This window comes from Cyanistes caeruleus, unplaced genomic scaffold (genome assembly GCF_971803275.1).
Source record: "Cyanistes caeruleus unplaced genomic scaffold, bCyaCae1.hap1.1 HAP1_SCAFFOLD_89, whole genome shotgun sequence".
In the NCBI taxonomy this organism is placed as follows: domain Eukaryota; kingdom Metazoa; phylum Chordata; class Aves; order Passeriformes; family Paridae; genus Cyanistes; species Cyanistes caeruleus.
In genome coordinates this window covers 732,550-758,521 of record NW_028255894.1, presented here as the reverse complement: position 1 = coordinate 758,521, position 25,972 = coordinate 732,550, and the positions used below count along the sequence as shown (strand labels likewise).

At 52.5% G+C, this 25,972-nt stretch overlaps 2 protein-coding genes across 2 annotated transcripts in view; one reads left to right on the top strand and one right to left on the bottom strand.

The window, feature by feature from the left end:
* Positions 1-129: 129 nt before the first annotated feature.
* LOC147646627 (olfactory receptor 14J1-like) lies at positions 130-4,167 on the bottom strand. Its single transcript, XM_086873168.1, has 3 exons — positions 3,345-4,167; positions 2,216-2,341; positions 130-1,156 (listed from the first exon to the last, which is right to left on the bottom strand). The coding sequence occupies exon 3, from the start codon at positions 1,131-1,133 to the stop codon at positions 201-203; it is 933 nt and encodes a 310-aa protein (XP_086729294.1). The 5' UTR covers positions 1,134-1,156; positions 2,216-2,341; positions 3,345-4,167; the 3' UTR covers positions 130-200.
* An 8,778-nt stretch (positions 4,168-12,945) lies between these two features.
* The window catches only part of LOC147646624 (uncharacterized), a 53,860-nt gene continuing 40,833 nt past the window's right edge, over positions 12,946-25,972 (top strand). Inside the window, exons 1-2 of the mRNA XM_086873160.1 lie at positions 12,946-12,997; positions 13,128-13,991. Coding sequence (XP_086729286.1) covers positions 12,946-12,997; positions 13,128-13,991 — 916 coding nt within the window. The remainder of the gene's footprint in view (positions 12,998-13,127; positions 13,992-25,972) is intronic.

The window sequence follows — 25,972 nt, the reverse complement described above, 5'->3', positions numbered from 1 at the left end:
CAAGAGCACAGCCCCTCATTGACACAGTCTTTGGCCACAGGGATGGTGGAGAGAAACAAAATGAGAAATGGCACAAACAATGACATTTCATTGTGGACAGGATTAAAAAAGGAAAACACAGAATACCTCCAAAATTAAACCAACAGGAAGTATCAAAGTTGATTTTTATTATAAGTGATTTGCAGAAATGTTCCAGCAGTTTAATGTTTCTGAAACCATCCAGTCATCAGTGTCCACACTGCAGCCCTGAGCTCCTGGTTCCTCAGGCTGTAGATGAGGGGGTTCAGGGCTGAAGGCACCACTGAGTACAGAACTGACAGTGCCAGATCCAGGGATGGGGAGGAGATGGAGGGGGGCTTCAGATGAGCAAATGTACCAGTGCTGATGAACAGAGAGACCACAGCCAGGTGAGGGAGGCAGGTGGAAAAGGCTTTGTGCCGTCCCTGCTCAGAGGGGATCCTCAGCACAGCCCTGAAGATCTGCACATAGGAGAAAACAATGAACACAAAACAGCCAAATACCAAACAGGCACTGACTGCAATGAGCCCAAGTTCTCTAGTGTAGGAATTGGAGCAGGAGAGCTTGAGGATCTGAGGGATTTCACAGAAGAACTGGCCCAGGGCATTGCCATGGCACAGGGGCAGGGAAAATGTATTGGCTGTGTGCATGAGAGCATTGAGAAAGCCACTGGCCCAGGCAGCTGCTGCCATGTGGGCACAAGCTCTGCTGCCCAGGAGGGTCCCATAGTGCAGGGGTTTGCAGATGGACACGTAGCGGTCGTAGCACATGATGGTCAGCAGGGCAAGCTCTGATCCAAGGAAGAAGATAATCAGAAAAACCTGTGCAACACATCCTGTGTAGGAGATGTGTCTGGTGTCCCAGAGGGAATTGTGCATGGCTTTGGGCACAGTGGTGCAGACGGAGCCCAGGTCAGTGAGGGCCAGGTTGAGCAGGAAGAAGAACATGGGGCTGTGCAGGTGGTGGCTGCAGGCTACGGCGCTGATGATGAGGCCGTTGCCCAGGAGGGCAGCCAGGGAGATGCCCAGGAAGAGGCAGAAGTGCAGGAGCTGCAGCTGCCGCGTGTCTGCCAATGCCAGCAGGAGGAAGTGGCTGATGGAGCTGCTGTTGGACATTTGCTGTGGCTGCACGTGGGGACCTGTTCATGAAGAAAAGTAGTAGTGACAAATCAGGAGAGGCTGGGAGTCACCCAGCCTTGTTCCTGCTCTGTGAAAACTTCACCCAGGTCCCTGCCTGAGCTCCAGCTGTGCTGTCTGAGTGTGCCAGGAGCAGCCAGGCCTGTGCCTGGGGCTCTCCAGGAGCCATCCCTGCCCTGCTGCCCTGGGTTTCTGGCCATGCAGGAGAGGGACAAGGCTGGAAATTCAGGATTTGTCAGAAGAATCACTCCTAATGCAGAAGGGCTTGTTGCCATCTGCACCACACTTCTAATGTATGGCAGGATTTGGTTTTAGGAATTATTTTCCTACGCACACATCATTCCTGGTTCTCTGAGGTCAGAAATCCCCAGCATTTCTGCTGCACTCAGAGTTTGCCACCGAGAGATGTGAGAGGCAAAGGATTCCCTGTGGCTTAGGGAAGGTGAGGGGCTGGATGGGCTTGTTCCCAACTGCCCTGGGTTTGCACCTTTGGCTGGAATCAGAGCACAATCACACTCCTGTGTCACCCTGGCATAAACCAGGCCCTGCCCAGAGCAGAGGGATCCCTGAATGTCTCACCCTCTCTAAAGGTCTCTGGGCAAGGTCTCAGCACCCCCCTCTGCCAAGGACACTCACGGCTCCCTTGGCAGAGCCAACAGCATTTCCTCAGCTGTGGCATCTCTGCCCTTCCCCGTGGGACATTCAGGGAACTCTGAGAGGCTCTGGCACAGATTTGCAGCCAGGAGGGCAGCTCAGAGCTTGGAAGGACACAGCAAGGAGATCCCCAGGTGTGCCCATGATGGGATCTCAGGGAGGGGGCTCAGCTCATTCCCCTTTGCCATGGACTGCTTTTCTCACAGCCCCACAGGTCACAGGGAAGCTGGGACACCCCATTCCCATGGACACACCTGCCTGGCAGCAATCCCAAGGGCAGGGCCTGACTCAGCTGCTGCAGATGCCAGAGCCTCCCTGAGAGCCCCAGATACCAATGACAATATCAGAGCAGTGCATTTAGGCTGTTTAGGAGGCTCCCAGCAGAGAGACTGAGCACCCAAACTTACAATTCTGTCATCTCTGTACATGTTCAAACATTACTTTGCTGTTCCTGGTGTGTCACTTTCAACTCAGAATGTTCTGTGATTCTGGGATTACAATTCCTCTTCTGCTTCTCTCATCCCCTTCATTGTCTATAATCAAAAGAGAAAAAAACCCCAAACCTTTGCAACAGTGTTAGAACAGTAAAGTAAAAACCAGACCTTTATTGGAAACTTCCATGTATCCCAGTGGGGATAGGGTGCACCCGGGCCCTTATTTCAACAATTTATTAAGGTTGATTAATTAGGATATTTAACAGAAACATTCAATAGGAGATTCAGCTGCCCCAGTTACACACCCCTGAGTCAACCCATTGGAGTAGGTCGAAGGGTTTCTATGCCCCACTTTTTGTTATGACTGCTCACATTCTGGTTACAAAACAAAAAGTTCTTCTTGTAGCTCCTCTCCCTGATGATAAGACAATACAGTATTGCAGAAATCTATTTAGAAGATCAGATTATTTTTCTAAAATCTAAGAGAAAGGTTAGGAAATATATTAGAGTTAATTAAGGATAATAGTTGTCCTTAATTATAATATAAATGTAATATAATATAATATAATATAATAGTATAGTATAGTATAGTATAGTATAGTATATAATAATAGTTTAATAGAGTTAATTAAGAATTAAAATTTAATAATTACATAATAATAGTTTACAGATCTAAAAATATATTAAAAATGCATAAAAAGCAAAAATCTTTTTGCTATCATCTCAACTTTCCCACCCTGCTTAAAGAGAGAAATTGAACACAGTCTCAGGAAAGCTCCTGATCTTTACAGCAATCCCAGGCTCACCTTCTTTTGGGAAGTGTCCTCTGGAGCTGTGTCCAGGCTGGACTGGAGCTGGGAGCAGCCCTGCCCCACACAGCCCCTCTCAGCAGCAGCCCCTGCCCTGCTCAGGGTGGCTCCTTCACCCCACAGCTTCTCCCCAGCGCTGGGAGCAGCTCCCCGGGCCGGCTGAGAGCTGTCCCTGGCAGGCAGCAGAGTCCCTGCCCCAGCACAGCGCCCTGGGCTGCAGGACCCTGCTCTGCAGGACAGCCCTGGGCACCCCTGGCTGCTCTGCACAAGGGACAGGCAGAGAATGTACTCACAGAGTCTGTAGGCACTGGCATGTTCCAGCTTTAGGAGATGCCTCCAGGAGCTGCAGCTGCATTGTCCTGCAGCCAGAGGCTTCCTGTGCCAAGGGCTGGCAGGGATTCTGCCCCAGGCACTTCTCAGCCCCTTCCCAGCCCTGACTGATTGAAGCTCTCTGTGCCTCTGGGCTGTGCCCAGGGTGGCTGCAGGCAGTGCCCCAGCCCTGCTGGGCTGGCAGAAGAGCTGCTCAGCAAGAGAAATGTGCTTTTGAAGCTCTTCTTGGTTTCCAGGAGCTGCCTCTGTGCCAGGAGCCCGGCCCAGCTCAGCAGCACAGACACAGCAGCAGGACTTTAATGAGCCCCTTGGGGCTTTGTGCTGAGGCCCTGAACATCAGTCCCTGACAGGGAGGGGAAGAAAGCTCTCAAGAACTCCAAGTCAGAATCCAACTCCAAAGTTTCTTTTCCTTTTAATGGGTCCCACTGAGGGACATGACTGAGAAAGTGTCCCCAGGCCCCAGGCAGAGCAGGGAACTGGAGGCACTGATGACAGCTGGGGACAAAGAGAAGCCAAGGCTTGGTGCCCTGGGCCACAGCAGCCAAAGCTGTGCCAGCAAGGGCTGTGAGGAGACACCTTGTCCTGAGGCCCTGGGGCCTCCTGGCACAGCCCCAGCAAGGCTGGCCACTGTCACCCCCTTGGCCTGCCCTCAGCATCCCCCCTAGCCCACATGCTAGTGGCCTCAGGGATCTGCTGGAAGGAGTCCCTGGGGAGCCTTGCTCAGGAATGGCCCTGGGGGCTCCTTCATGCTCCCAGGGACTGCAGCTTTTTCAAAGGACTTTGGCTTTTGCCTTGGAGTCTCTGAGAGCTTTGTGCAATCCTGGCCTCCAATTATCTGCTGTAATTAGTCCCTTGAGAGCCTTTGTCAGTAACAACACTCAGTGGGGCTCATTAATGCTTCAAGGTACTTCAGGTTCTTAAGGCACTTTCCTTTTTCCTTCCCACCCTGAGTCTCTGAGAAGTTTGTGCAATCATGGCCCCAATTATCTGCTTTAACGAGTCCCTTGGGAGCTTTGCATTGACACTCAGTGGGGCTCATCAATACTTTGAGATACTCAGGGCTTTTTCAGCTACTTTGGATTTTCCTTTCCACACTGAGTCTCTGGGAGGTTTTTGTGCAATCCTGGCCTCCAGTTCTCTCCTCCAAGGAGTCCATGAGGAGCCTGTGTTGGGGATGGACCTCAGTGGCACCCATTAATGCCTGGAGACACTTTGGGTTTTTCCTCTGACTTGGGCTCCTGGAAAGGTTTGTGCAGTCTCCTCTCAGGTCCTGAAGTTGAAGGGCTCAGCTCCAAATGCACCATGGGGCTCATTAGGATCAAGCAAATCCTAACAAACCATGGCTGTGCCTTGATTTCCCTCTGGTCTGGTGCAGTTCTCAGGAAAGTTTCCTACAATAGTTCTGGAGAAATAGCTTGAAGAACTTCTAAGAAATATGTATTCCTGTTTCAAAGGGTGTCTTTTATTCCTGTTCTCTTTAGAGCAGAGATGATTGCAGCATTCAGTGATGGATATTGATCCAGGGTCTCTCCTAAGGAGGTGTGGCCAGGTCAGAGAAGCTGTGCCTTGAGGTCTGACCCAGTGGGGACAACCTTGCTCCACATTCCCCAGCCCCATCCTGTCTCTCCTCCCTCCCCTGGGACCTGCTTTGCTCACAGAACTGGCTGCACTCAGGCAAAGAGGGGTTTTCCTTCTTTGATTTTAGCAATCTAAAACTGCTGAGTTTCCCCATGGAAAACAGACACCCTCCTCAAGTGTGTGCCAAGGCCAAGGTGCCACCAAGGAGGTTCCCCTTCCCCAAGGCAGAACCACACAAGGAATGTTTCAGACACACAGGGAGTTCTACAATGAACACAACCCCAGAGTTAGCTGAAGGCAGAATTAGAGCAGCTGCTGAAGGACATACAAGCTCTGAAGACCTTGCAGCTGAAAGCACCAAGTGGGTTGTTGGGAGGTGTGTGAGTGAGGCAAGAGTGAGGGAAGGGAAATGCAGAGAGCCCTGGAAGTGTTTCTGTGCAGACAGGCTGCTGCAAGGGCAGCATTTGCCTTCTCTGGGGGGAACTGTGATGGAGGTAGGGGTAGAGTGACCTCCCCAGTGACCTCGAGATGTCACACAGCCACCTGGGATGCCACAGCCCACTCAGTGGTGTCACACAACCTGCCCTGGGATGTCACACCACCATTCTGTGATGTCACATCTCTTCCTATATGCCACAAAAACACCTTGTGATGTCACATAGCCTCCTGTGATATCACACAGCCACATTTGATGTCATAGCTCACTCTGTGATGTCACAGTCAGCACTGTGATGTCATACAACCTGTCCTGAGATGTCACATGGCTCTTCTATGATGTCACAGCCCACTTTAGGATTTCATATCACCACCATGTGGTGTCACAGTCTGCTCAGTGATGTCACAACCCTCTCTGTGATATTCTCTATCTAACCTCTGGTGTCATAGTCCTCTCTGTGATGTCACAACCCACTAAGTGATATCACCCAGGCCACACTGTGATGTCATGCAGCCACACTACAATGTCACAACCTGCACTGTGATGCCACAGATCTCCTCTATGATACCGTAGCTGCTCAGAGACCTCACACAACAAACTCTGTCATGTCACAGCCCCAGCTGTGACCTCACACAGCCCACTCGGAGCTGTCACACAGCCCCTTTCTGACATCACAGCTGCTCTGGGGCTCCAGGACACAGCCACAGAGGTGCTGCTGGGACACAGCCCCCTCTGGCACATCCCACAGCCCCTGCCAGTGCTGAGCCCCTGGCAGCTCTGTCTGGGCCTGCTCTCTGTGTCCCTGAGCTGCCCTGGCAGGGCCCCAGCCCTGCTGGGCTGTGCTCAGGAGCTGCTCCTGGCCAGAGCTGTCTCCCTGTTGTTATGGTCTGTTCCCATGGCAACATCTGACCCATTGTTATGGTCTGTTTCCATGGTAACCATCACAGCCCCTGTTGCTAAGATCAGTCCCTTGTCAGCTCCATGGAGACCCCATGCCAGGGGTGGTTGCCATGGACACCAGCTCAGGCCTGGAGCCAGAGCCCATTGCCATGGCAACCATTTGCAGTCCCATCCCCAGGCTCATGGGATCCCAGAGCCACAGAATTGGCTGAGTTGGGAGGGAGCCATGGGGATCCTCCAGTCCAACTGCTGGCCCTGCACAGGACACCCCAACAATCCCAGCCTGGGCCTGGCAGCGCTGGCCAAACGCTGCTGGAGCTCAGCCAGCCCTGGAGCTGGGAGCCTTCCCTGGGGAGCCTGTTCAGTGCCCCAGCAGCCTCGCGGGAAAAACCTTTTCCTCACATCCAGCCTAAACCTGCCCGCCTCAGCTCCAGCCGCTCCCTCCACTCCTGTCCCTGGGCACCAGAGGGAAGAGGTTCCCGCAGCCCCCAGCCAGGGACCCGCTCCCAAGGCTGCTGCCATGGCAACCAGGCCTGGCACCAGCTGGGATGCTCGGTTTCCACGAGCTAGGCTTCAGGAATGGCATTCCCCAATTTCCTGCTCCTGCTGAAACCGTGCTGCTGCTCACTTCCCTCCCACCTCCCATGGAAAGCACAAAAGACAAAGATCCCAGGCTGGGATAAGAACAATTTATTGAGAACAGGAACGAGATAAGGCAAAAACAGGAACAGAAACAATTTTGGTAACAGAAAGGATAAGACAAACTATTCACAGGGAAAACTAAAACACCACCGACTGACTCTTCCTGGCCACGTATTTCCTCCTGCCAAGAAAGGACACCCTTCTACTCTGGTGAGAGAGAGAGAGTCCTTTTCCTGCCCCTGGCAATGACCTGAGATGGGATTGAATATAATGGACCATGATCACAGTCTCACATTCTTTGATCCCACATCATGACATTGCCATGGGCAGGAAAAGGTACAGGTGTCTTCCCAGCATGGATCCCAGGGAACATGGATCACCAGGTCTCTTCCCAACGTGGATCCTGCAAGGGCAGATGAAGCTGGACCAGTGAACAAAGTTCTTCCTGTATTTTGAGGCACTTGCAGGGCTTCCCTTACCGGTGCCTCCGTTGGTGTCTGCCAAAGTTAGACCTGTCTGAGAAGCTCTTCCCACACTGGGTACACTTGTAAGGCCTCTCCCCAGTGTGGATATGTTTGTGGGTATTGAGGTTGGATCTGTGGATGAAGCTCTTCCCACATTCCCCACACTTGTAGGGCCTCTCCCCAGTGTGGATGCGCTGGTGGGTGATGAGGTGGGAGTTTCGCTTGAAGCTCTCCCCACAGTCAGGGCAGCGGAAGGGCCTCTCATCCGTGTGAATCCGCTGGTGCAGGAGGAGATTGGAGCTGGTCTGAAACCTCTTCCCACACTCGGGACACTCGTAGGGCCTCTCCCCAGTGTGGATGCGCTGGTGGATGACAAGTTGGGACTTGAAACTGAAGCCCTTCCCACATTCCCCACACTCGTAGGCCCATTCCCCAGTGTGGATCATCTGGTGGCGGATCAGGCTGTTGCTGTGGCTGAAGCTCTTCCCACACTCCAAGCACTTGTAGCGCTTCTCCCCATCCTGAAGCTGCTCATGGACCACCAGCTCAGAGCCCCGGCTGGATCTCCGGCCGCCTTCCCGGCACAGGGTGGGTCTTTCCTCCTCAGAGCACCCTGGGATGGGTTTGGAGCCCCTCCTCCTGTGGGATCTCTGGGGATTTTCCTCCCTGTGGGATTCCTGCACTGTGGAGCTGCTCACAATGGCCTCTTTCACGAGGTTCTGCTGCGGGGATTTGTCCTCCCTGGTCTCCATCCTCAGCTCCTTGTCTGGGGGAGGAAGGACAAGGAGAGGATGGGATTTGCCTCCGTGCCAGAGGGAAGGGGAAGGAGATCCCCCCAGTGCGTCCCCGGCAGGACGGCGTCGGCAGCGGGGTTGTCCTGCAGCCGGGGGCCATGCTGGGCTGGGAGATGGAGCAGGAGAGAGGGGGAAAGGGGCACTGACTTCCTCCTCACCTGCCTGGGTGTCCTGGGACATCTTCCTCTTCCTCACAGCCTCCTTCTCCATCCAGCCAAAGTTTGGGATTGGAAAATCCTGGTTTAGGAGAAAACAACACATGAGCACATGGACTCTGATGGTACTTCTTACCAAGTCCATATTTAGAAGTCATCAGGGCATCTGCGGTGCCTTGGTTTGAAAGGAAAGGTGTTTGCCAAGGAAGGCAGAAACCTCCATTTAAAATGATAAAAATGTAAACATCCCATCCCCTCCGAATTATTATAATCTTGAAATCAAAGTGCTCTCAGGTAATGATCTGGGAATAGGAACAATATTTTTTTTCTAAAGAAAGGAAAATGGAAATGCAGCAGTACAAAAAAAACCCAACAACAAATAAACAACCCACCAACAGAGTCAGAATACAACCTGACACCCTGTTGGTTAGCATGCTGGTAGCAGTCTGATTAAATGGTGGCTGCAGTCCTCCTGGAGTGACTGATGTGGTTCTGTTGAAGCAATGATCCCATAGAAGATTGTAGCTTACCTCTGAAGTTCCGGTGCTGTAGATGGGTCTGGTCTCTCCTCTGAGAATCCAGTGGAGAAAGACTGCCTCTGGTGTTCTGATTCCCAGATTATATCCATGCAGGAATGCTTGGCTCCTCCCCCTGGGTGGAGCATCTCACAATGGGATGATGTCATTTTATCAGTCCTGCAGTGAGACTCAATGGCCCATTAACAGAAGATATCCCCCTGGAGGAAGGATGGGTGGTGGAAGAGATAAAGAACACTGCCCCACCTGGTTTTAACAGCTGGCCCATTAACAGAAGATATCCCCCAGTTATGAGGGATGGGTCATGGAGAAGATAATGGAAACTGCTGTACCAGTTTTTAACAAATGGTGATAGAAAACATGCTTTTGGTTACATCTTGCATTGCAACCCAGGACATGGAGTCCATATGAACCCCCCAAAAACCAAGATGCAGCCCTGAAAATGCCTTCCATGAGTTCCTCGTCTCTGGTCTCACTCCTTTGGTGTTCAGGGGTTCCTCCCTGTCCCAGCTGCCGGGGGTCATACTTGTACTTTGGGTCCCCTGTCTGCTCGGTCCTTGAGCTCTTCAGGCTGCTGGGCGTGCCAGGAATCAAAAAAGTTCCCCCTGTTTCCATCTCCCCACGTAGGGATGCTGGCACCCCCCAGTATCCCTCCAAGGAGCATTTTCCACTCATCTTTGGGGTTCTTCATTCTCCAAACATCCCCCCCTAAAAAACACAACCCAAGAAGGATCCCCCGGGATATCTGGGCTGAGCTCTCCCTCCCCGGTCACCTGTGGGATGGGAGGTGATGATCCCACAGGTGAAGAGCTGTGAATTCAGGGAGTGCTTGACCTTGTGCTTCCTTCTCCTTTCCCTGATCCTCCTATGTCCCTCCTTCAGGCTGAAGAAGCTGCTCAAGGAGTCAGAAGCAAAACTCCAAGTCCATTGGAGCTTCAATCAGCCCCACTGTGGACAGGGACTGCCGAAGGCTCCCCAGGGACTGGTGAGAGCAGATCCTGGAGGCCAGGATTGCCGAGAGCCAAAGGCTCTGAGCAGGGAACTGCAATGCTGAGCCAGCCCTGGCTGGGTTGGAGGAAGCAGAAAGGCCAAGCCCTGAGCCCAGGCCTGGCCCAGCAGGGCCTGTCCCTCACGGGTGGCTCGGGGCTCTTTGTGGGGCAGTGGGATGTGAGGGGCAGCAAGGACAAATGCCATAAACCTGTGTGACACTCCAGATCATTATGGAAACAAGGGGCCACTGTGACACCATGGGAAGTTGTGGAACCAAGGGGATCATTGTGGCTCTGTTTGGCCCATGGAACCACAGGGCCACTGGGACACTCTGGGGCCTTATGGAAACAAGAGGTCACTGTGAGCCTGCAGGGCTGTAACACCCCAGAACACTTCAATGCTGGTGGTAACCAAAGGTTCCTGTGCTTGAGTTTAGTGCACAGGAGAAACACCAACCAGATCTTCTCAACATGGACAGATGCAAAGAATATTCTTGGTAGGAAGGGACCCACAAGGACCATCAAGTCCAGCTCTTAAGCGAATGGCCCCACAAGGATCAAACCCACAACCTCGGTGATACTGGCACCATACTCTAACAACTGAGCTAAGAGGTCAAAATGACACAAAATTTAACTGGCAAAATATAGACAATCAAGGAACTTTGGCAAAGGGTTTAATACAAAATCCAGTTGAAGATAAAACTCTTACCACAGCATTAACTTTGCAAACTTAGCTAATTTAACCTGAAAACCATTAGCCCTTAAGATTTTGGGTAACATTAAGATATCCAAAAATATTTCAGGTACATAGGATAATAAGGAGAATAAAAAGAGACCAGAAACATGTAAGATCTACAGAAAAACACTTCCAGGATGATCACAGTCACTCCCACTACAATCTCAGTCCCTCCCAGAATGAGCTGTTGCACCCAGTCACCCCCAGTATTGTTCCAGTCACACCCAGGCCCTCCCAGTATGATTCCAGTCATGGCCAAAGTGACTCCCTGTCACTCCCAGGATGGGCCCAGTTGCTCCCAGTCACCTCCAGCATGGTTCCAGTCCCAGCCAGCCCCTTTGCAGTCACTCCCAGTATGATCCCAGCTAGTTCCAGTAGGATCCCAGTATGACCCAGCATGGGCACAGCTGCTTCCAGGATTATCCAGCATGGTTCCAGTTGTTCCCATTTACCTGCACTGTGGTTTCAGTCTCTCCCAGTATATCCTAGTTGCTCTTAATCACTCCGCAGGTGTTTCCAGCCTGATCCCAGTTGCTCCCAGCCACTCCCAGTCACCCTGAGTGCAGTCCCAGTTGCTGCCAGTATGGTCCCAGTATTGCCCAGCATGGCCCAACTGCTCCCACTGTGATCCCAGTAGGATGCCAGTTACCCTCAGGATGGTTCCAGTTGCTCCCTGTTCCTCCCAGTGTGATTCCAGTTGCACCCAGTTGGCCCCAGTATAGTTCCAGTTGCTCCCCAGATGATCCCAGCTGCTCCCATCATGGTCCCAATCATGCCCAGCTGGAGTTGCCCCCAGTGTAGACCCTGTCACTCCCAGTTGTTCCCAGTTGTCCCCAGCATGGTTCCCATTGTTCCCAGTGTGTTTTCAGTCATCCCCAGTATGATCACAGACACTCCCAGTATATCCCAGCTGCTCTCAGCATGTCCATAGCCATTCCCAGACAGTCCTAGTAATCCCAGTTAGGTGCTTGTTATCCCAGTATGATCTCAGGCCCAGTATATCCCAGTCAAGCTGGGATCCACTCCCTGAATTCACAGCCCCCCCATCCATGGGATCAACACCCCCCTATCCCACAGGTGACGAGGGAGAGGGAGCTTGGCCCAGGTATCCTGGGTGGTTCCTGGGTTGGGTTTTTTGGGGGTGATTATTGGAGAATGAAGAATTCCAAAGCTGAGAAAAAAATGCCCTTTGGGGGGACATTTGGGGTTCCCAGTGGCAGCTTCTGGCAGAGGCAGCCTGGAGGAGCAGCGCCCTGTGTCCCCGAGGACCCCAAAGTGGAGATCCCAGAGAGGAGGAGCGCCATGATTTGTGGGACCCTCAATTAAATAGAGAGGGACAGGGTGTCTCCTTGGACCCAATGCACCCCCAACTAGGGAATAAGGGGAGCAGGGACCATGGGACCCAAAAAACCCCAAACATCCCTAAGTGGGGAGATGGAAATGGGGGGAACTTTTCAAATTCCTGGCACTCCCAGCAGCCTGAAGAGGTCTGGGACCGAGTAGATGGGGGACCGCCATTACAAGCGTGACCCCCAGAAGCTGGGACAGGGGTGAAACTCTGAACACCAAAAGGGAGAGAACAGAAATGGGGAACTTCTGGTAAGCATTTTCAGGGCCAAATTTTAGTGGTGTACAATTTTTATGGACCCCATGTCCTGGGTTGCAATGCAAGATGTAACCAAAAGTATGTATTCTATCACCATCTGTTAAAAACTAGTGGAGCAGTTTTCTTTATCTCTTTCATCACCCATCCCTCATAACTGGGGGATGTCTTCTGTTAATGGGCCAGCTGTTAAAACCAGGTGGGGCAGTGTTCTTTATCTCTTCCACCACCCATCCTTCCTCCAGGGTGATATCTTCTGTTAATGGGCCATTGAGTCTCACTGCAGGACTGATAAAATGACATCATCCCATTGTGAGATGCTCCACCCAGGGGGAGGAGCCAAGCATTCCTGACTGGATATAATCTTGGAATCAGAGCACCACAGGCAGTCTTTCTGCACTGGATTCCCAGAGGAGAGACCAGACCCATCTACAGCACGGGAACTTCAGAGGTAATGTACACAATTCTATGGGATCATTGCTTCATTGCTTACCTGAGATCACTTTGATATCAAGATTATAATAATTTGGAGAGGGTTGTTGCTTACATTTTTATCAATTTCAATGGGGGTTTCTGCTTTCCTTAGCAAACACCTTTCCTTTCAATCCAAGACACCCCAGATGCCCTGGAGACTTCTAGAGAGGGACTTGGACATAGGGACCTTCAAACTCAACGTGCTCATTCCTTGTTCTCTCCCGAACCAGGATTTCCCCATCCCAAACCTTGGCTGGATGGATGAGAAGGCTGCAAGGAAGAGGAAGATGCCTCAGGAATCCCAGGCAGGTGAGGAGGAAGTCACTGCCCCTTTCCCCCTCTCTCCTGCGTCCTGCTGGGGACGCATTGGAGGGATCTCCTTCCCCTTCCCTCTGGCACGGAGGCAAATCCCATCCTCTTCTTGTCCTTCCTCCCCCAGACAAGGAGCTAAGAATGGAGACCAGGGAGGACAAATCCCTGCGGCACAACCTCGTGCGCAAGGCCGTTCTGAGCAGCTCTACAGTTCAGGAATCCAACAGGGAGAAAAATCCCCAGAGATCCCACAGGAGGAGGGGCTCCAAACCCAGCCCAGGGTGCTCTGAAAAGGAAAGACCCACCCTGTGCCGGGAAGGTGGCCGGAGGTCCAGCCAGGGCTCTGAGCTGGTGGTCCATGAGCAGCTTCAGGATGGGGAGAAGCGCTACAAGTGCTTGGAGTGTGGGAAGAGCTTCAGCCAGAGCAACAGCCTGATCTGCCACCAGATGATCCACACTGGGGAATGGGCCTACGAGTGTGGGGAATGTGGGAAGGGCTTCAGCTGTAGCTCCCACCTCATCATCCACCAGCGCATCCACACTGGGGAGAGGCCCTACGAGTGTCCTGAGTGTGGGAAGAGGTTTCAGACCAGCTCCACTCTCCTCGTGCACCAGCGGATTCACACGGATGAGAGGCCCTTCCGCTGCCCCGACTGTGGGGAGGGCTTCAAGCACAACTCCACCCTCACCATTCACCGGCGCATCCACACTGGGGAGAGGCCCTATGAGTGTGGGGAATGTGGGAAGAGGTTTCAGGCCAGCTCCACTCTGCTAAGGCACCAGCGGATTCACACGGATAGGAGGCCTTTCCACTGCTCTGATTGTGGGGAGGGCTTCAAGCAAAACTCCACCCTCGTCAGGCACCGGCGCATCCACACTGGGGAGAGGCCCTATGAGTGTGGGGAATGTGGGAAGAGCTTCAGCCACAGATCCAACCTCATTACCCACAAACGTATCCACACTGGGGAGAGGCCCTATGAGTGTCCCCAGTGTGGGAAGAGCTTCACCCAGAGCTCTACCTTGAACCAACACCAACGGAGGCACCACTAAGGGAAACCCTGTGATTGCCCCAAAGTGCAGGAAGAACTTTGTTCACTGGTCCAGCTTCATCTGCCCTTGCAGGATCCACGTTGGGAAGAGACCTGGTGATCCATGTTCCCTGGGATCCATGCTGGGAAGACACCCGTACCTTTTCCTGCCCATGGCAATGTCATGATGTGTGATTAAAGAACATGAGGGTCTGGCCATGGCCCTGTCATTATATTTAATCCCATCTAAGGTTGTTGCTTGGGACAAGGAAAAAGACTTCCTCTCTCTCACCAGAGGAGAAAGGTGTCCTTTCCAGACAGCAGGAAATATGTGGCCAGAAAGAAACAATCAGTGGTGGTTTAGTTTTCCCTGTAAATAATTTGTCTTATCCCTTCTGTTATACAAATTGTTTCTGTTGCTGTTCATTTCTTATCTCATTGATGTTCCCAGTAAATTGTTCTTATCCCAGCCTGGGATCTTTGCCTTTTGTGCTTTCCATGGGAGGTGGGAGGGAAGCGAGCAGCAGCACGGTTTCAGCAGGAGCAGGAAATTGGGGAATGCCATTCCTGAAGCCTAGCTCGTGGAAACCGAGCATCCCAGCTGGTGCCAGGCCTGGTTGCCATGGCAGCAGCCTTGGGAGCGGGTCCCTGGCTGGGGGCTGCGGGAACCTCTTCCCTCTGGTGCCCAGGGACAGGAGTGGAGGGAGCGGCTGGAGCTGAGGCGGGCAGGTTTAGGCTGGATGTGAGGAAAAGGTTTTTCCCGCGAGGCTGCTGGGGCACTGAACAGGCTCCCCAGGGAAGGCTCCCAGCTCCAGGGCTGGCTGAGCTCCAGCAGCGTTTGGCCAGCGCTGCCAGGCCCAGGCTGGGATTGTTGGGGTGTCCTGTGCAGGGCCAGCAGTTGGACTGGAGGATCCCCATGGCTCCCTCCCAACTCAGCCAATTCTGTGGCTCTGGGATCCCATGAGCCTGGGGATGGGACTGCAAATGGTTGCCATGGCAATGGACTCTGGCTCCAGGCCTGAGCTGGTGTCCATGGTAACCACCCCTGGCATGGGGTCTCCATGGAGCTGCTAAGGGACTGACCATAGCAACAGGGGCTGTGATGATTGTCATGGAAATAGAAAATGGCAAGAGCACCTGGTTATAGTTGCCATGGAATCAGACCATCGCTACATGGGGCTGGTGATGGTTGCCTACTACAGATCACATTTGTTACTGGCCCTCAGAGGAGCTCCATGGGGACATTCCAAGGTTCTCCAGGCTGTTCAAGAGCTGGAATGTCACAGGCAGAGACAGGGGCTCCACAGAGACCTCCCAGGGATTTCTGGGGATGCTGAAGAGCCGTGTGGTCAGACGCTGTCCCAGCAATTCCATGGTGACATCCCAGGGGACCTTGGGCTGCAAAGGCACTGCTCTGCCACAGACACTCCCGGGGGATCCACGGTGACATCCCAGGAGTCCCCAGGCTGCCAAAGAGCCGGGATGTCACAGACACTCCCAGGGCTTCCTGTCACGGGCAGAGTGGGAGCTTCAGGCAAAAGCTTTATTTCTTTATTGGAGAAATTCCTGCTGAGTCATGAGGTGGAGAAATGACACCCAACAGCCACCAGGAATCCTCAAAACCCTCTAAGATGCCTAGACTTTTAAATTCCTTCTAAGAGAAGAGACTGGGGTGGCTGTCCACTCCAATCCCGGTCCCAGACTTTGTTTAAGTGTAAAAGACTGAACAGGTGGAATTGAACCATAATGCAATTTGTCCCACAGGATTAACAATGGCATACCATCCATCTTTTTTGGTGCCCATTGCCAAAATTGGTACTCTCCCTTAAACATTTCCTGTATCCAAGGGTATCTCCCAAAAAAAACCAGCTAGCTCGGGCTGGCCTTGGCCTCTGGTGGTCACCTCGCATCAGCCCCTGTGAGGCTCTGTTCCTTCCTATGGAAAAGCTCCAGCCTTCTTGTCCTGGGACCATTTAGAATTTGGCATCCCAAATTCCATAGATCTAAGAATTGCTCCAAGACAAAAGCAGCCAGGACAGAGGGGTTAGGTTGGCCTTGTCCTCTTGTGATTTTCTTAGACTATAAGCAGTCTGTTTTCATTTGAAAACCCCTTGGAGAATGCCCAGAGATCTCCCATGGTGGGGTTTTGAGGCCTCAGGCACATGACCACTCTATAGGGACAAAGGAGCTCTGTGCTCCATGGGGTGGAGACTGAGGACAGTGGAGGAGAGCCATGAGAGTGTTTAAGGAGCAGTTTCAGAGACTGTGGATCTTTTTGACATAGTGGAAAACAGCCAGAGAAAGAAAGAATTGATGCCAAGTGCAGCTGGGGAGGCCCAGAGTGGACACCAGGAGAAAGGAATTTGTGTCCCAGGACAGGGCTGTGGAGCAACACATCCCCCAGAAGAAGTATGGAGCAGCCCAAGGCTTTGTGTGGCCAGGCAGAGGCAGGCAGGACACAGAGCTGTCAGCAAAGGAAGGGGCCAGCGAGGTGGGGCAGCCGGGGAATGACGACAGCCTGCAGGGACAGAGGCGCAGGGCATGGACACCACAGGGCAGCCTGGGCTGGAGAGGGCACAGGGATGGGCAGCAGCTGCAAGGCCCTGCCAGAGGCAACTTGTGCAGCCCTTTGGCCATGGCTGCTGGCCCTGGGCCTGAGGCCAGCAGGGGACAAGTGACCCTGGCAGCCCTGGGGCCTCATTGCCTCCTTGTCCCTGCTCAGCAGCCTGGCAGGGGCCGCCCCATGGTGCTGCCCTTGGCATTGCACATCCCCACATGCCAGTGGCCCGGGAAGAGCCCTGAGCAATGAGGGAGGGACAGCATCTGCCTTGCCAGGGGCTGGGGCTCAGCCCTTGGCCCTTGCCATTCCTGAAACACATCCAGCTTTGCTCAGCACCACAGACACCTTTCCCTTGCTTGTCCCCAGCTGCCATCAGGGCCTCCAGTCTTCTGCTCTGCCTGGAACCTGGGGACGCTTTCTCACTCGTGTCTCTCATTTCAACTACAAGAAACTTCAGTGTTTCCATCTGACTTGGAGCTCTTGAGGAGTTTCTGGAGCACACTCTGAGGGACTGAGTGTGATGCCAAGAGCCCCAAAGGCCCGAGAGGGTGATGAAAGTGCTGGTGCTGTGTCTGTGCTGCTGAGCTGGGCCGGGCTCCTGGCCCAGAGGCAGCTCCTGGCAAGGGCAGCGCTGCAGAGAGACAGCTCTGGCCAGGAGCAGCTCCTGAGCACAGCCCAGCAGGGCTGGGGCCCTGCCAGGGCAGCTCAGGGACACAGAGAGCAGGCCCAGACACAGCTGCCAGGGGCTCAGCACTGGCAGGGGCTGTGGGATGTGCCAAAGGGGGCTGTGTCACAGCGGCACCTCTGTGGCTGTGTCCTGGAGCCCCAGAGCAGCTGTGATGTCAGAAAGGGGCTGTGTGACAGCTCTGAGTGGGTTGTGTGAGGTCACAGATGGGGCTGTGACATGACAGAGTTTGTTGTGTGAGGTCACTGAGCAGCTACGGCATCATAGAGGAGATCTGTGACATCACAGTGCAGGTTGTGATATTGTAGTGTGGCTGCATGACATCACAATGTGGGCTGGGTGATATCACTTAGTGGGTTGTGACATCACAGAGAGGACTATGACATCAGAGGTTAGATAGAGAATATCACAGGGAGGGTTGTGACATCACAGAGCAGACTGTGACACCACATGGTGGCGATATGAAATCCTAAAGTGGGCAGTGACATCACAGAAGAGCCATGTGACATCTCAGGACAGGTTGTATGACATCACAGTGCTGACTGTGACATCACAGAGTGAGCTGTGACATCAAATGTGGCTGTGTGATATCACAGGAGGCTATGTGACATCACAAGGTGGTTTTGTGGCATAGAGGAAGAGATGTGACGTCACAGAATGGTGGTGTGACATCCCAGGGCAGGTTGTGTGACACCACTGAGTGGGCTGTGACATCCCAGGTGGCTGTGTGACATCTCGAGGTCACTGGGGAGGTCACTCTGCCCCGACCTCCTTCACAGTTCCCCCCAGAGAAGTCCAACGCTGCCCTTGCAGCAGCCTGTCTGCACAGAAACACTCCCAGGGCTCTCTGCATTTCCCTTCCCTCACTCTTGCCTCACTCACACACCTCCCAACAACCCACTTGGTGCTTTCAGCTGCAAGGAATTCAAAGCTTGTCTGTCCTTCAGCAGCTGCTCTAATTCTGCCTTCAGCCAACTCTGGGGCTGCGTTTATTGTAGAACTCCCTGTGTGTCTGAAACATTCCTTGTGTGGCTCTGCCTTGGGGAAGGGGAACCTCCTTGGTGGCACCTTGGGCTTGGCACACACTTGAGGAGGGTGTCTGTTTTCCATGGGGAAACTCAGCAGTTTTAGATTGCTAAAATGAAAGAAGGAAAACCCCTCTTTGCCTGAGTGCAGCCAGTTCTGTGAGCAAAGCAGGTCCCAGGGGAGTGAGGAGAGACAGGATGGGGCTGGGGAATGTGGAGCAAGGTTGTCCACACTGGGTCAGACCTCAAGGCACAGCTTCTCTGACCTGGCCAGACCTCCTTAGGAGAGACCCTGGATCAATATCCATCACTGAATGCTGCAATCACCTCTGCTCTAAAGAGAACAGGAATAAAAGACACCCTTTAAAATAGGAATACATATTTCTTAGAAGTTCTTTGAACTGTTTCTCCATAACTGTTGTAGGAAACTTTCCTAAGAACTGCACCAGACCAGAGGGAAATCAAGGCACAGCCATGGTTTGTTAGGATTTGCTTGATCCTAATGAGCCCCGTGGTGCATTTGGAGCTGAGCCCTTGAACCTCAGGGCCTGAGAGGAGATTGCACAAACCTTTCCAGGAGTCCAAGTCAGAGGAAAAACCCAAAGTTTCTTGAGGCATTAATGGGTGCCACTGAGGCCCATCCCCAACACAGGCTCCTCATGGACTCCTTGGAGGAGAGAACTGGAGGCCAGGATTGCACAAAAACCTCCCAGAGACTCAGTGTGGAAAGGAAAATCCAAAGTAGCTGAAAAAGCCCTGAGTATCTCAAAGTATTGATGAGCCCCACTGAGTGTCAATGCAAAGCTCCCAAGGGACTCGTTAAAGCAGATAACTGGGGCCATGATTGCACAAACTTCTCAGAGACTCAGGGTGGGAAGGAAAAAGGAAAGTGCCTTAAGAACCTGAAGTACCTTGAAGCATTAATGAGCCCCACTGAGTGTTGTTACTGACAAAGGCTCTCAAGGGACTAATTACAGCAGATAATTGGAGGCCAGGATTGCACAAAGCTCTCAGAGACTCCAAGGCAAAAGCCAAAGTCCTTTGAAAAAGCTGCAGTCCCTGGGAGCATGAAGGAGCCCCCAGGGCCATTCCTGAGCAAGGCTCCCCAGGGACTCCTTCCAGCAGATCCCTGAGGCCACTGGCATGTGGGCTAGGGGGGATGCTGAGGGCAGGCCAAGGGGGTGACAGTGGCCAGCCTTGCTGGGGCTGTGCCAGGAGGTCCCAGGGCCTCAGGACAAGGTGTCTCCTCACAGCCCTTGCTGGCACAGCATTGGCTGCTGTGGCCCAGGGCACCAAGCCTTGGCTTCTCTTTGTCCCCAGCTGTCATCAGTGCCTCCAGTTCCCTGCTCTGCCTGGGGCCTGGGGACACTTTCTCAGTCATGTCCCTCAGTGGGACCCATTAAAAGTGAAAGAAACTTTGGAGTTGGATTCTGACTTGGAGTTCTTGAGAGCTTTCTTCCCCTCCCTGTCAGGGACTGATGTTCAGGGCCTCAGCACAAAGCCCCAAGAGGCTCATTAAAGTCCTGCTGCTGTGTCTGTGCTGCTGAGCTGGGCCGGGCTCCTGGCACAGAGGCAGCTCCTGGAAACCAAGAAGAGCTTCAAAAGCACATTTCTCTTGCTGAGCAGCTCTTCTGCCAGCCCAGCAGGGCTGGGGCACTGCCTGCAGCCACCCTGGGCACAGCCCAGAGGCACAAAGAGCTTCAATCAGTCAGGGCTGGGAAGGGGCTGAGAAGTGCCTGGGGCAGAATCCCTGCCAGCCCTTGACACAGGAAGCCTCTGGCTGCAGGACAATGCAGCTGCAGCTCCTGGAGGCATCTCCTCAAGCTGGAACATGCCAGTGCCTACAGACTCTGTGAGTACAGCTGTGAGTATTTCTGGTGTAGGGGAGGTGAATGCTCCTGAAGCTCTGACATGCTGAGGGTTTCTGATCAGTCACAGAATATTTCCAAGACAAGGATTTTGATAAAAATGAGGACATTTTTCTAAGACTTTGTATTCAGTTTACTACTATTTCAGAATGGCAGGGAGGAGGGATAACTATTAAAGGTATTGTGAATTTTGTCAATGCCTGAGGTATCTGAACTGTTACTTTGAGCGATCAGTAGGTTCACAGGAGATTCCTAATGTGTTTTCAGCCCCTCTGCCCATGGATTTCACCATGTAAATTATACAGGGACTACAGCAAATCAGGGGCTGCATAAAAGGGAAGTTTGTGCTTTTTTAATCTAGCTCTTTGGGTTGCCTGTATGGGAAATTGCACATTGATATTCAGCTCTCATTTCATTTCTCTATTCAACCTCTGATGACAGGTTGCAATAAATTAAAAAAAGTAAATTCTCAGATCTTAACCAGGCAGGGACAGAAATCATCACAGGGCCCCTTCCAGGCAGCATCAGTGTCCTTTTCCAGCCTCCTCAGGGTTGCTCTGCCATTGCCATCAGAGCCTGCAGAGCCAGAGCTGCCCCTGGGCAGTGCCCTGAGCTGGGAGGGCTCTGCAGGGCAGAGCTGAGCCCCCAGGGCTGGGCTGGGTTTGGGCAGTGCTGGCAGGGCCCAGCCCTGGGCACAGGGCAGCAGCTGCTGGCAGGGACAGCTCCAGGCAGCAGAGCCCTGGGCAGGCAGTTGGGGGAAAGTGGCACCAAGCTGTGCTGGGATTTTAGTTTAAAGTTTAGTCTTCTCCCAGCCTAACTATTCCATGATTACTTTTATACAGATCCCCATGCCAAGACACAGCAAATGTCTGATTGGAAATGCCTGAGGGTGATTGTCCTGCACTGCTGCTGCCTGGCAGGGGCTGGGCAGGGCTGGGCAAGGAAAGGCTTTTCCTCAGGGCCTGGCTCTCTCTCCTTGCATTGCCCAGGTGCTCCTGGCATTGCTGACAGCTCTCTGGGAATGGCAGCTCCAGCTGAAGGGCAGGCCCAGCCCTTGGGCTCCTCCTGTGCAGGCTGGGCACAGCAATGGGATGTCCCAGCTCCCTCTGCCCCAGGAGCTCTGGGCAGGGCAGGCTGGGAGGCTGGGAATGACCCGACTCTCCTCCAGCAGTGCCATGGACAGGACCCTTGGTGTGTCCTTGGGATGCCACCCAAGCTGTGAGCTGTGTCCAGGGGACACTGGGGACAGGAGTGTCCTTGGCCAGGAGTGGGGCTGAGACTCTGAGAAAGGCTGAACCAGTTTGTTCTGCTGTGTGTCCCTCTGCTCTCAGCTGTGTCAGGCTGATTTTCAGGGAAACACAGTGCCTGCCCTTGATCTAAGAAAGGGCAGCTGGGGACAGATGGAGTGACAGAGCAGCTTCCCTCACCCTCCACTGAGTTACAGCCAATGCTCCTGCATTGCACATTTCTCTCTGATCTCTCTGGGCACACCCAAACCCTCTCAAACTGCCTTTGGCCATCACCATTCCTGAGCCCTGGGACAGGAGATGCTGCCAAGCTCCTCTGCTTCAGGAGCAGTTTGGGCTGATGCAGTCCAACCCTAGGACTGGCCCCTGACCCTGTTCCCATGACCCCACTGCTGCAGAGCAGATCTGACTACTTGGTGTCCATGGGCAGAGCCCCTGCTCATCACAGCAATGGGGCCAGATCCCAGCAGAGCTCCAGGCACGGGGCTGAAGGAAGGGCTCTGAGAAAAGGAAAATTGGGTGGCACAGAGCAGCAGGGACAGGGCTGGGAGAAAGGGCTTCTATAGCTCAGTAAAGTCTCTCCTGACTTGTCACTTTCTCCTCCTTCAACAGCACTCCATGGCCAGAGTGAAGAAATGTCCAACAGCAGCTCCATCAGCCACTTCCTCCTGCTGGCATTGGCAGACACGTGGCAGCTGCAGCTCCTGCACTTCTGCCTCTTCCTGGGCATCTCCCTGGCTGCCTTCCTGGGCAACGGCCTCATCATCAGCGCCGTAGCCTGCAGCCACCACCTGCACAGCCCCATGTTCTTCTTCCTGCTCAACCTGGCCCTCACTGACCTGGGCTCCATCTGCACCACTGTGCCCAAAGCCATGCACAATTCCCTCTGGGACACCAGACACATCTCCTACACAGGATGTATTGCACAGGTCTTTTGTTTTGTGTTCTTCATCTCAGCAGAGTATTTCCTCCTGACCATCATGTGTTACGACCGCTACGTGTCCATCTGCAAACCCCTGCACTACGAGACCCTTCTGGGCAGCAGAGCTTGTGCCCACATGGCAGCAGCTGCCTGGGCCAGTGGCTTTCTCAATGCTCTCGTGCACACGGCCAACACATTTTCCCTGCCCCTGTGCCAGGGCAATGACCTGGGCCAGTTCTTCTGTGAAATACCACATATCCTCAAACTGTCCTGCTCCAAATCCCACCTCAGGGAAATTGAGTTTCTTGTGGTTACTGGCAGTTTATTATTGTGGTGTTTTGTGTTCATTGTTTTCTCCTATGTGCAGATCTTCAGGGCTGTGCTGAGGATCCCCTCTGAGCAGGGACAGCACAAAGCCTTTTCCACCTGCCTCCCTCACCTGGCTGTGCTCTCCCTGTTCCTCAGCACTGGCACATTTGCCTACCTGAAGCCTCCCTCCATCTCTTCCCCATCCCTGGATCTGGCACTGTCTGTTCTGTACTCAGTGGTGCCTCCAGTCCTGAACCCCCTCATCTACAGCCTGAGGAACCAGGAGCTCAAGGCTGTAGTGTGGACACTGATGACTGGATGGTTTAAAAAAACATTAAACTGCTGTCCAATTTCTCCAAATCACATGTAATAAAAGTCATGTTTGATAGTTCTGGCAGGTTGGTTTAATTTTGAAGGTTCTTTTTCTTTGTTTTAGGTTTTTAAAACTGTCTTCAATAAAATGTCATTGTTCGCACCATTTCTCATTTTGTTTCTTTCTACCTTCCCCAGGGCAACACACTGTATCAATGAGGGCCTGTGCTCTTGGTGGCTTTAAAGGAACTAAAGGATCTCCCAGCAAAGTTTTCTCCAGAGATGCCCCTTTTGTTCCCTTCTCTGGAGCTGCAGCAGCAGTGTCTGTGTGCAGAGCTGGGGGCAGATCAGTGCTGGCACAGCAGCTGTGCCCAGGAGCAGCAGCACTTGGTGTTGCCAGTGCTGCTCCCGTGCCACTGCCCCGCTGCCCTCCTGGCCCTGGTGTTGCTGCAGGGCCTGAGTGCTCTCGGGGCCGGGCACAGCCCTGGGGGTGGCAGTGCCGGGGCTGCAGCAGGGACAGGCCATGGGCACTGCTGGGGCAGCGCTGACGCCTCAGGGCAGGGCCTGGGGGCTCCAGGCTCCTTGCCCAGGCTCTCTCAAGAACACGGCCAGGCCAAAGCTCAGCACAGAAAACCCCCGTGAGCAGCCCCAGGCTGGCCGTGGGCAGGCTGGGGGCAAACAGCATGGCTGGGGCTCTGCAAGGTCCCTGGGAGAGATGGGAAGGAGCAGCAGAGCAGGGGCTGATCCATCCCCACTGCGCTGGACACCCCAGGGCAGCGTCCCAGAGCGTCCTCATGGAGCTGCCAACAACATCCCCCCTGTGCAGCCCTGGCCTCTCCCCCAGCTCAGAGAGGTGCTGCATCCTTGCAGGCACATGTCATGAATAAAATCTCTCAAGAAATCCACCCAGGATAAAATACTGTGTTTAGTTAGTGTTATAAATGCAACGGCAGATTAAAGATTAACAAAGATAAATTTATTATAAATTAATAAAGCAACGAAGAGCGAGGAAAAACCACAATAAATGGACAGCGCAGCGCTGGGTGGACAGGGTCTATACGCAAGGTATAGGTGTTCCCAAATCCACGTCTGAGGGTTCTTTGGCCAGGGTTTTTATAGGGATTTTATGTCCCCAGGCTAGAATTCCAACTAGTTTCCATTCACCAAATGTCCCTGATTGTCTGGTGAATGGATTTCCTGGCCTAGAACATTGAGTCAGTAAGTGTCCGGGCAGAGTCTCCTCAAATGCAAAGTGAGTCTGTATGTATTTTAACATATTTCATCACAGCAGAGTCGAGGGATCCGGGCTAGCGCCGATGGATATCTCGGAGGAGTAGTCTCTTCTTTGTCTTTCTTGATTGAGCTTCTGTAGCATAGGTTTGGCGGGTGTGGTGTTCGATTCTGGCAACGACCATTTTCCTGGGGCTCGTCCCTTTTGTCTTGCTTGATGGTCCCCGGCCGAAATCGGCCGGGCGTTGCCTTTATCTGGAGGTAGACTTTCAGGCTAGTTCTTTTGTTTCTATGATGGCCTGTGTCCTGTCCTTTCCTCCGAGTTGATGTGCCTGCCGAGGTTTGTTATCTGGGGGGGTTCTTTTGCAATCTGTGACTTTGGAAAAGGAATTCTACCTCGACCTGGAGGAGAATTCCTTATTCCATATTTTCATTAGTTATAATTACACATACTTTATTTAAACCTTTTATTCCGAATTTTTATTTACCCAATTCTTTATTACAGTCCCCCACCTAATAATTTGATCATATTAAAAATTCGTGTTTACATACTTTTTCAGAGGAATATCGGGTTAGATAATGTCGCTTTCCTCTTTGTCTGACTCTTCTACAATTTCTGGGGACAACATATGTTTGTTTTCAAATTCTCTCAATGCTTTAACCGCATTTCTACTCTCTTTTTCTTCTTCTAACTTCATGATTTTTGAAAGAAGGGTAGCGTTTCCTTGTGCCTTTTCTGGGTCTATTGGGAGAGAGGCAATCTGCATTCCTTGAACGACAGAATGTATCAGTCTGATCAGACAAGGAATTAGGCAGGGTAGGAAGATGACTCCGGCAATAGAACATCCTATAAAGAATACTAGCTTTTTCCACCATGCCCCTTGCCCAAAAATTTGATCCCACCAAGAGGCTTGTAAAATCGAATTCCATTTCTGGACGGGTACATGGGCTACTTTCTTTATTTCAGCAGCTAGACCCTTTATAGTTTCTCCGAAGTCATCTATTTCCATGCAACACTCTGACTCGTTATATCTGCCACACACTCCTCCCTCCTCAGCTAGCAAATAGTCGAGAGCGAGTCTGTTTTGGTAAACAAAAGCTCTCATCTGGGAATGTTGTTTTGCTAGGAGTTCCAGGGCTTCTGAAGTGTGGTTTGAAACAACTTCTACCACAGCCTGTAACCTAATGAGCCGATTGAGGAGGTAGATTGGGGTCCTGTATCCCCAACTGCCATCATTCGCCCATGTTGCCGGTCCATAATATTGTATGATCCTTTCGGCGGGCCATTCCTCCCCCTTCCATTTGTGGTTACCTCCAGCTATTGGTAGTTCCCGTTTCAATTCCCTCTTTTGTCGGGCTAGAGTTTCAAAGAGGGGAGCACCTAAAGACCTACTTTCATCTTTAGGTAATGTAAAGAAGAAAGGCCGAATTATTCCGAGTGTGCATGATCCCTTCCAATTTCTGGGTAATTCACTGTATGCTTTCTTTCCGCATATCCAGTAAATCCCATCCGGTGCCTTCCAATCTCTGTTAAGTTTTGCCGGGTCCTCCCAATATTCCCTCAGGCCGAGAAAGGCATGGAAGGGATTCGCCCCGTCCTGTTTGTTCCAACATAAACCAATTAAATCTACCCATTCGCAATTATTTTCCCGAGATTGGCTCCAATAGCCCTCGGGTGATTCCGGCTGCCAGATTTTTGTCTTTTCATCTGAATTTACCGAGAGAGTTTTTACACATGGGGTGTAACCAACAAGCTCAGTGAATTCCCTTCCTTCCCGACTGACAC